This window comes from Leuresthes tenuis, unplaced genomic scaffold (genome assembly GCF_036924035.1).
Source record: "Leuresthes tenuis unplaced genomic scaffold, fLeuTen1.0.hap1 SCAF_4, whole genome shotgun sequence".
Classification (NCBI taxonomy): domain Eukaryota; kingdom Metazoa; phylum Chordata; class Actinopteri; order Atheriniformes; family Atherinopsidae; genus Leuresthes; species Leuresthes tenuis.
The window spans coordinates 25932124-25943327 of NW_027325358.1; the positions used below are offsets into that span (position 1 = coordinate 25932124).

The 11204-nt window shown below is 42.1% G+C and overlaps 1 protein-coding gene across 1 annotated transcript; it reads left to right on the forward strand.

Moving 5' to 3' along the window:
• The first annotated feature begins 4799 nt into the window (after nucleotides 1-4799).
• On the forward strand, nucleotides 4800-10925 carry cd7al (cd7 antigen-like). Its single transcript, XM_072383444.1, has 5 exons — nucleotides 4800-5050; nucleotides 6724-7077; nucleotides 8136-8492; nucleotides 9825-9952; nucleotides 10394-10925. The coding sequence occupies exons 1-5, from the start codon at nucleotides 4975-4977 to the stop codon at nucleotides 10607-10609; spliced, it is 1131 nt and encodes a 376-aa protein (XP_072239545.1). The 5' UTR covers nucleotides 4800-4974; the 3' UTR covers nucleotides 10610-10925.
• The last annotated feature ends 279 nt before the right edge of the window (nucleotides 10926-11204 follow it).

Here is an 11204-nt window from a genome sequence, read left to right on the forward strand (position 1 = left end):
CGTACGTGGAGGTGAGTCCTAAAGGTTTGTAATAGTGTTGTATTTTCTCCACGTTTTAAGGCGCTGTTAAGTGACAAGATTTCATCAGGTATTTAAACACCCCAGTTTACCATCATGTGTTGCTTTTTTTTCTTTTCTTTTTTAAGTTCACCTGCCATTGTCTTGATAGAACTGTTTACATCAGTTTAGAACAACGATTTTTATAAGTCCAGTTCATGTATGCCGAGGAGCCCGAAACCAGGATGTTGGCTAATGTTTGGTTAGCATGTAGCACATAACAGCATGTGACCAATATGAAGGAAATAATTTCAGATTAATTACATGTGTAGCTATAGTACAATTGCATCACAATGGAAGAGAAAGTAACTTCCTGACTTTTAGCCTTTTTCCCCTCTTACATGTGCATATCGGTACCTGAAACATGCATGAATGCCACAATGTTAGCAAAACAAGACGAACCCAACAACACAGTAGGTCAGAGTTAAGTTCCTGAATCTTGTGAAGCTCACCTAATTTTTTTTTTCAGTCTTGTAAGGTTAAGATATTTCTTTAACGTACAACTTTTGTAAGAACCGTATTTATTTTTGATTAGATGTAATTCATCAGTTTGCATCTAGTTATAATGCATTCTAACAGCGTGTAAAGCCTACCTTCAAAATAATAACAACAAAAAAAGCCTTCATAGCAGGAAGGATCAGTGGTCACAAAGACTCCCTCATCAGCTGACAGACAGCTGGCTTATACTGCAAAACTAACACAGGATCGGGGTAAACGCTGATAGTAGCTTTAAGGAAAATGGTTTCTCCTGCTTGGTCTCTACCGCAGGGCCTGTCTGTGTTGCTGGGTGGTTTTGTGTTCTGTCCCATCTTTTTGCATTAACGTCCTCCAAAATCACCCGTGTCATGATGCTGTGTGGGAGATGGTTCTACAGAAAAGCAGTCTCTGAAACCGTAAACCAGGTTATTGCGGCAAAGACGTCACGAGTTGGTTCACACGAGCACATGTAGGTATTTAGTGTGGCACAAGTTTTCCTCTGCCCTTATCACTTACCGCTTTTGTATTTGTTTTTGTTGTCTGTAGCCCATCCATATGAGCTTTTCACCCTTAAAACCCAGTCAGCTGGCATGACAGGTCAGTTAAACCCAGTAAGTACCTGATGTTCATTACAGTGTGGGTCTGTCCTGTTCGACCAGCTGCGTGTACTGTATGATGTTTTCTGACTCAAGTATGTTCTGTAAAGACCAGATGAAGGTATCTGTTCCAGTTGATTTATTAAAAGTCACACAGAGTGAAGACATTGAGGTGTAAACTTTAAATATGTGCGCCCTTACCCCGTCTGGTGCGACACTGACCATTATGGTAAGTGGTTGGAAGGAAGTTAAGTGTCTTTTTTTCCTTCCATGTGAGACGCAGATTATGGCCCCGAATCCAGGAAAGTTGGGACGCTGAATGTAAAATGTACAGAAAAACAAAACAATATTTTATTTGCAATAGAACATAGACAACAGAGAATGTTGAAAGTGAGAGATTATTATTTATTATTATTTTGTGAATGTATTAGCTCATTGTAAAGTTTGATGGCAGCGGCACATCTCAGTAAAGTGGGGCATCATTTAACAGCAGTCTGTAAGCATCTGGGAGCTGAGGAGGCCAGTGGTTGGAGCTTTAGGGAGAGGAAAGTCCCAATCTGATATCCTGTTCTAGCTGCTCAACTTTCCTGGATGTTGCATGTTGCATTTCACGATGTTTTCAGTTGGCGAACTGCAGGCAGCTCAGTCCAGCGCCCGGACTCTTCCCCTGCAAGGCCGTGCTGTTGTAACAGATGCAGTTTCGCTTTGACTTGCTGAAATATGCAAGGCCTCCCATGAAAACGACGTCATCCGGATGGGAGCTTACGTCGCTGTAAAACCTGTACGTACCTTTCAGCGTTGATGTTGCGTTTCCAAGTGTGACCTCGGAACAGTTTTCCGTTTTGCTTCAGCCCATTTTAAACTAGTTGAGCCCAGCCCAGTTTAAGCGTTTCAGGGGTCACATCTGGCTTCTCTTTCCGTTTGGAGCATTTACGGATACCACAGTTTATCACAGACAGTGGTCTCTGTCAGAGTCGGCCCTGCAGTTTTCCAGTTTAATGCAGCGCTGCCTTAAGGCCAAAACATCACGGGCACCCGGCATTGATTATTTTTATTTATTTATTATTTTGGGATGCATGTCTTGTGCTCGGAGATGTCTGTAATCTTTTGACGATGATATGCACTGCAGGTGATGGAATATTTGAAGGTTTTGCGGTTACATGTTGAGTATTGTTGTTCTGAAATTGAGCCGCTTTTGCCGAAGCTGAACCTCTGCCCGTCTTTGCTTGATGAAGTCCTCCAGCTGCTTCTTTTTAGTGCCACGAACGTGTTACTGCCATCAAGCTCGAGAGGAGCTAATATTTTTCATACGCTAGAAAAATGTCTCTGTCAAAATTTGACGTTGTCATTGTTCTGTTGAGAGTTGAGCATCTTTCCCCTTCAACGCTTCCCCAGCATCAGCACCGCTTGTTAACATTTTACAGCCTTCCAACCTTTTTTTTTTTTTGGATGGGTAGACCTGATAAGGTGAAAGTCTTGAAAGAAGCACATAAAGTTAAAATGCAATTACGATTGTTTAATTTATTTTTTCCTTCCTTCTCATGATCTTCGTTGGGGTCCCTTTCAGGTTTTGTCTGTACTGCAAAAACAAACCAGTTAAGTGGGTTTGTGTATGGTGATCAGAGCTGAAAAATGACTGTTTAGAGAAAGAAAAAGGCTCAAACTTGCCTAGAAAGTCTGAACAATCTACAATATGAGCTGTTTTTATTGGTACTTTTAAAATATATATATTTTTTTGCGTGGTTCCTGTCTGACAAAGGGACATATTTCTGCAAAGGAGCCACAGAAGTACTTGTGAAATGTACACTGAGCACACAATAACAAGCTCTGTTGTTTTATGGAAAATGAGGAAACAAACTTCTGTTTAAACAAATGAAACCACTGGAGATGAGTAGAGAAATGTTTTTCCTCTTTTTGGGGGTTAGCTACCGCTGTTTGAATACCAGAAGTGTGTTTTGTTATCTGCGGAGAGATTTCTCTTTATAATTTGACCATTATTAAATCACTTTTCCACTATATGAGGTCTCCTTTGTGCAAGTATCAGACCTGCTTTGTGTGGCTGCTTTTAGAACGTAGCTTGACATGTGAATGAAGGAATGTTAAATGTGTTCAATTTAATAATGCATTAAAACTGAATAAAATTGGATTACTCTGCTGCCACTTGTCTTTCTTCTATAACAGAAATCAAACTTGTGGTGAAATCCACCGGGGTTTCCGTCTCTGTTTTCTCAAACCAGTGCACCACCTAGTGGCACGTGGGAGGTGGCTTGTGGGTCCCATAAAGAACCACATTCTCCTTTCTGGGAAAGCTCAGAAGAATTAAAAAGGAAGTGAAATAAAAGGGGGGAAAAATCAACACTACTGCAGCCACCATGTGGCGAATAGAAAAGAAAAATACTTTATTTATTCCCCAGTGGGGGAAATTTAAAAAAAAAAGTGAGTTTTAAACACCAAATGGAAATGATGAAAGATGTTTTGATTTCATTTTATGAAGAAGTAGAATCTGTAAAATATGTTAAAGCTACTAAGATAACAATTGTCTTATCATTTTCCCTTTTAGCTGTGTACATTTACATAAAAGCAAACTGCATTTCTGAGCCTGAGTTTGCGGTTGGAAAGGAGTGGGACACGCCACACTGCACTGCCAAAGCGTTTGAACACCTCTCTGCTTCAGAGCGTTTAGGCCCGCAGGTGCCATCCTAACCTTTCTGAGTTTATTCAGCAAACGGCATTAACCCACACACCAATGCTATTGAATTGAATTCTTAATGTGAAAGTGGCCACTGAAGCTGTAAGCTCTAAAACTAACACTTAAACTGCAGCAAACGGCCTCTTAAAACCACTTTTCAAGCGCCTCCATTTGTGGTTTCCTGCTGTGCACTACACCTCAACACTGGCTTTGTTTTTTAGTTCAAGCCCACTCCTTCTACTGGCTTCAAACAAGAGAAAAGTCTGAATGTTTGTGTGTTTATAGACATTTACTCTCTTTTAATGCTTTATTCAGATGGAGCCCTAATGGGTCGCTTACATGCTGCACTGTGGGTGCATGTGTTTTTTTTTTATATATACACAGATTTAAAATGACACAATGTCAACTACTGAACTGCACTTCACCTCAGAATGCCAAGTTGGCCTATGTTTTAAAAGTAAAGCCATACGTCAAATGAAAAGTCTTTCAAGTTTTCTACTTTTTCATGTTGCACAACACACCGCCCTGACAAACACTGCGAGGGGCCCGGCAGTTTGCGTTTTAGTTATTTTTACCGAGTTAAAAAAAACGGGATCCTTGACTGTTTTGAGGCGCTTCGGTCAGCCCACTGATGCAAATTATCACCAAAGAGCACATCCAAACACATCCTGCTCACTCAGGCAACCATTTCCTCTGGGATGTTCCAATTATGAGCTGTCCGGAAGTTTTTTCTCTCTCTTTCTCTCTTCATGAACAAGTGAAACCCAATATTAATGCAGATGTAAAATAGTTGTTGTGAATTAAGGGAATTGAACTTGAACAGTCAGGTCAAAGGGCCTTCAGGGCCATGATGGTTTCCAGTGTGCAGCTCATTGCCTGATGGTCCTTGACTTAATTTCTTAATAGTAGTAATATTTCGTTTTGTTTTTTTGTATATATAAAATTGCTGCTGAAGCAGCTGATGAAGGTTACGTGACACTGGTTAGTATGTGCTTCCTCTTGCATAGGCCTTGAGGTTTTAAGGTGGAGCTTCATGGGGTTCCTCTTGGTTTCATTTACTGTTACCCAGAGTTTTGTCATTTAGTTTTGAGTGCTCACATCTATGCTGTCATGGTTTACATCATTGGCGTCCCCAAGAGTCTTCTGTAGTGTCTTATGGCTGTAATGAGGATGACTTGGATCCAGTGCCTGGCTTGTTTGTGGACTCTGGCCATCACACAGACTGGGTTTGGTAAGTTTTGCTCTGATGGTCTGATCTGTGGTTTCTTCGCGAGTGTGAATTGTACTTAAGGAGAATGGAAGTGTTATTTTTTTCTGGGAAAGTTATCGAACAGCGGACAAAATGACATTAGCTGCCTCCAGTCATTTGTTGGGAGACAGTTTGTGAAAAGTATTTTGGAATGATGTCGTTTTCTGGTCTCACAATTAATGAAGAAAAGGTTTTGTTCTTTTTATACACTGTTTTTATATAGCTATAATACAACTGGCTGCACAATATATGTTAGTGGGCAACAAACTAGTCCTGAAACGACATTAAAAAAAAAAAAATAAATAAAAAATTCAGAATTTTGATCAGAATTTTGAAAAGCAAACCTATAAAATTAGAGTAACTATATGCGATTCCCGGAGAAACCGCGGAGGGATTTCTGAAACTGCCCGTTGTGATTTGCTGCTTCAAAGTTTAAGCTGAATCTAATTGTGTGTTGTCATGGTGAGGGTAAGGGAAACATTCAGTGTCGGACTGAAAATGGACTCAAATTTTATTTAGAAACCCTGCTTTTGAGTAAGCAAGTAGCTTCTAATGGCACAGTGTCACCGCTACAAACACCGAAAGGCTTTCCCACGCGCAGCAGCGTTGCGTTTGTGGTACAGGTGAGAATAATGTGAACATGCAGTTAAAAAAAGGTAGCTTTTGTTTCCCTCCGAATAAACCCTAATTTGTGGGGTAGTTGGGTGTTTTTCTGTAATTTGGAGAAAGTTGAATTGCGAGAGAAAGGACAAATATTTCCACATTTTGACAAACAAATGATGCCTGTTAAAAAAAGTAAAAACTGTTCGGTAAAAAGAAAATATTCTAATATTTTTCAGTGTCCTCCGTTGAATTTCAGTGACACTCTAAACATAACCGTCCTTATTCAGATATTTTCGAAGTTCTTGAGCTTTTGTTTAATAGTAGGTTGCAGGAAGAGAGGTCGGCAGACCGAGGGAAGGAGTTTAAAACCAATTAGCCACACAGGTCGGGGCTCTAACCTTCGCTTGCTGAGACGAGAACTAAGATAACTTTTTTTTTAATACACACCTTCCACAAATCGTTCATTATTTAGAAAATGGTACAGGTAGTAGGTGTGAGAGGAGTCATAGCGGTCATAGCGAGCGGGTGCGAGGGAAAAAAACACAAGGAATTGTAATAAAGCTTTCTATGCTTACAGCTAGAAACGATGGGATTCCGCTTGTATAGTGACCCCCTCAAATAACACGTAAAGACGCTGCCATATAGGCAAGTGACGGGGGTGAAAACGAGTGTCACGAGCTCACTGGTCAGCCCTGCGTCTTGTAAGCGGATAGAAGGCGAAAGTCGGGAGTTCGAGTCCCGGTTAGAATAGTCTTTGGGAAAAAAAAGGACTGAAACTAAAATAACCACCATAACCAAGTGCTCAGCATTCTGTGAACTAGATATTTCGAAACCCTTAATTAACATTTTAATTGGAGTGTTTTTCTTTGTCCTTTGATGTTTTCGAACACATTTAAAGATATTTGATAAAGGGCGACAATAGCCTAACTGTTTCCTCTTTATGAAACTTTGTTCCATTTTGTTTTTAACAAATTCCGTTTGCCTTCGTATAATTCAGTTAACTAAACATGTGTGGGGTGTATTGAGGTTCTGACGCGTCGCTTTCTGTCCAGTTTGCAGCGACATCAAGTTCATCGAGCGAAGCGAGGGTGAATCGGTGGTCATTCCCTGCGACGTGGATCCGAGGGGCCCGACGCCCATCGGCTTCTACCTGAAACGCAGCTGGCTGACTCCCGCTAAAGTGCTTTTCAAGTACACCAAGTACGACTTTAACGTGGGCCTGACTGCCAATGAAAAGCGGATCAATGTGAGTGGAGACCCCAGCGATCATTCCCTCAACGTGACCGTTTCTCAGCTGAGACCTGATGACACAGACCGCTACGTCTGTGAGTTTGTGATTAAGAAACCTTCCTCTGAGGATGAAAGGATACAAGGAAAAACGGAGTTCTTCCTCCTCGTCTCTGCCAGTAAGTGCACTTTTTCTTCTTCTTCTTTCACGTCATCCTACACAACTGGCCCGTTCGTCGCCACCAGGAAGTCAAATCTTTCAGTGACTGCGCACAAAAAGATGTTAACATCTGCTCACTGACTGAAGGATGCCCCAGCCTTTGTTAATCATTTCTTTCTGAGATAGCATTGAGAAGCCTCTTTTCTGGGGGTGTAGATTTCCCACACCATTGCTTGAGTGATCGTGACACCTTTTGAAATATGTACTCTTTCTTAAGCAGCTGCGGGTTTCAGTTCTTTACCCCTCAACTATTTTCCACTCTTCAGTTCCTCATTAGTTAGTCCCATGATGGCGTCAGGTTAATCTTTTTTTTCTGTCAATTGAACATATCAAAGTGATCCACAACACGGTCGGTCGATGCAGGCACCTTGATCCAGTCGAGTGGTACCGCAGGGAATTCCAGGGACCAAAGGCCCTGGAAGATTTCATAGGGTTTAGTTGATTTATTTCTATTCAAATCCTTCATCTTTTTTTTTTAAAGCTTCTCTAGGCTTGGCTGTCCTACTCTTGGAAGTTTCTTTCCATTCTTCATGGAAGGATTCTTTCAGATGTAACAGGATAAATGTTCTCATCTCTCCAGAGATGCTCTGCTGGGTCAAGGCTCAGACTCTTACCCTGCAGGACTTCTGACAGGTTTCCTGAAGAAGCTGTCGGAGTTTTCTTGGTAGCTTTGAGTTTGTTCTGTCATTGAACTGTATTATGTAAGCATGACAATGATAATGCCATCATTGGTTTGGACAGTGTTGGTAGTTAAGGGAAAAAAAATACCACCGGCGCTCCGATCATGATGAGAAGTCTGAATGTTCTTCATGTTCACAGGAAACTACCAAAACAGTCCTCAGTCGTTTAGGCGAAGTGTGTGAAAGTTGATGAAAGCCGGATGTAAAATTTTCATAGCGTTTTGAAAAACCTCAGGATAACTCATTGTGGCTGCTAGACTCCAAATGATCTTTCTTTGTAAACTTTGGTGCCCCTGACGGTCACATCAGTTGTATTCCCTTTATCCCCCCCCCGGAGATGCCCAGGGCTTGGCGGACGTGGAGCTGGTAAAGACGTGTGCTGGGGGTTCAGCTATGATTCCCTGTTTCACGCCACATGAGGAAGGCCAGGTCGTGGAAGGAGTGAGTTTAAAGAGACAAAGAGGCAGAGCCCCCGTGGAGGTGGTTTACCACTCAAAGGGGCACCACCATCAGCTCCCTGCTGAGCGGGTCCAGCTGTCCTCTGCGTCCGGCCCAGGCGGCATCACCTACAACGTGACCTTCCAGCTGCTGCAGCCGGAGGACAGCGCCCTGTACAGCTGCCAGCTGCTCCAGAGGGGCAGGCCCGACAGCAGCACCGGCCTCGGCAGACGAGTGTTTTTTGTTTCCGTGCAAGGTGGGTCGCATCACAGCGGGAGCTGATCACCAGCGTGGTTTTTCTTTGTCGGGCTTTTGAAATGACAATGCCATTAACAGCTTTCCTGCTGTTGCATTAACATATATCTCCAGCCATCATCAGTCAGCCGACATGTCAGGAAGTTTGTGGCTTCTACTAACACAGCTGCTTCTAAACACTACGTGCATCCGCCATCAAGGCTGGGGGGGGCCATTCCAGCGTCTTCAGTTTTTTTCTTAAAGTTGATCGTGTTAACATGGAATGGCTTCTTCCTTTTGCTGGTGCTCCACCTCTTCACCAAGTTTCATGGAAATCTTTGTGGACACAGAGACACAAAATAACAAAACAAATGGCAACTAACTCATTTCGCAGCCTTGGCGGAGGACACGCTTCTGTGTTTGCACTGAGCAGATGCAGTTTTTGGGGGGAAATGCAGGCTCTAAAGCACATGAAAAGCCTCTTCATTAGTTGTGCAACAGCTTTTTACAACTGATTCATTTAACATTTACTTCTCAGAAAAGGAAGTCAAACCATCAAACGTCGATATCTTTGGTTTCAAATCTATGATTCATTACCTGCAGTAGACGATCTCCAGTGGAAGCGGTGGTTTATAGAAGTGGTCTGTTATGCCCTTTAACCTTTATTATGAGACATTTTATTTTATTTTTCTGAACGAGAATATGAATGACGATCCCGTCATTTTAAAGTTCGGGGATATTTTTTCTGTTTTTCACATGCTTATAAGTCAGATATGTATTAGTTCACAGTGAAAATTAGCCTGCAAAAAAAGTCTGCAATCTACTTCTTTACTGTGGTATCGGATTTGGATTCGTTCACCACAATGAAAATGTGGATAGTCCAAATGATAGAACATTAAGACGTTATGAGGACGTTGCCTCAGAATGATTTCAAACTGGTTATCAGTGTTATACCATCAGTCTTGTGCCGTTGTCTTTTTCTCCTACTTGCGCAAACCAGACACCATCTCCAGTTAATGCCAGAGTTCCTGTTTGATAACGTGAACGTCATCCTGTTTATGAATGGTTTTGGCAGGTTCACTTCTTATCCTTTCACACTTTAGAGAAGCCTTATCTTCCCGCAATAACTGCTGGCCCCTGAAATTAACAATGTATTCAAACTGCAGTCTAAAAGTAGGAAGGAAATCTTGTTTTTGTGGTTTCCGCTGTTTCTCTGAGCTCCCTATATGGGCTGTTATTGTGCTTCTGTTGCTTTCACATCACAGCGTTTTGTCTTCATCTTCTATGTGTGTGTGTGTGTGTGTGTGTGTGTGTGTGTGTGTGTGTGTGTGTGTGTGTCCATGTGTCTCCGCAGGCGGTCAGTGTGGCTCCTCCAGTGCCGACAGCGACTCCAGCTACCCTACTCTGCTGTATACCTTGTCATCAGCTGTAGGCATTCTCCTCCTCATCCTCCTCCTCCTCGGATTTGTGGTGCTTTTCAAAGTAAGTTGCTCGCAGGTTGTAAACTGCTGCTTTGAGACAACATTAGAAGGAGAGGGGAAGATCATAACTGACGTCTTACTACAAACAGCAGCTGCTCGCTGAGAGCGTGCCAGTGAGTTCCTCCACAGCTCACCACAAAAACCACACTGACTGCGTAACTCTGTGCTGCAAGATGTCACCATGTTTGTCTCCACCTCTGGTGAGGGCAGTAATGAAGCCCCTGTGACACTTATTTGCTTGTTTTAATTAGTTTATGCGAGCACTGAGCAGCAGAGTTTATGTAGCTCGCTCCCATGAGGTTTCGACTTTTTTGGGGCTCCAAATCAAAAGATGCCGTCTGGAGAAAAAAATGACAAGCTTTGATTTTAACACAGGAAATCGAGAGTGTGTCTGTTTGTTCCCTTCACTGATTTGTTTTTCTCCTCTCTCGATGACTATCAGGGCAAAGCAAACCGCAGCGTCAAGTCACGCCCTCAAGCTCCCATCTACGAGGAGATGGTCGGCATGCAGTCTCAGAGCCGAAAACTGGCCTCTTGCCATCTGGAGGAAGTGGAGTCCTCTGAGTACAGAAACTGCTCAGTGAAGAAGTCCTGCCCAGAAAACTATTATGAAAGCCCCAGTGGGGCTCTCTTCCCCAGGAGAGAGTGTGAGAAATGAAACGCTCAGCCTTTTTCTCCATCTTCATGAACCAGAGCAACTCAGCTGCTTCAAATTCACAAGATTCATTCCCTCTCTTTATTTGCTTCGTAAAGCTTTGTTTTTTTGTCCCTTGGCATTATTAAAAAAAATACACTTGGCTGCTATGATAGTGAGTTAGATACCTCCATCGTAGCATGTAGTATTATTTTAAAACAGTTCTGGTTTGAAACAGGCATAAATATTATGGCAAAATTCCATTTTAAGTGATATTTTTATACTGCTGCTCCCCTGGGGCAAATGAATTGTGCAACACGCATTTTTAATAAATAAATAAGAAACGTGTGCGTATTTTGTTTTCTTTCATTCATTTTTACTCTGCAAAGATCAAACATAAAGATTCAAAATCATAAACACACCAACTCACTAATGACCCTTTGGAAGTTGAGCTCTCTTTGGTTTTGTGACTACAGTCCTTGGCAGAAATAATCAAGTTCAGAAAATATGTGGATTTTCTTGATTTTCTGATCTAACTTTTAAGCATAGTTCCTATATTCTTGAGAGTGCTGAGGTCGGGACTTTTGGAAGTGCCATTGCAAAAGCGCAACACTTAACC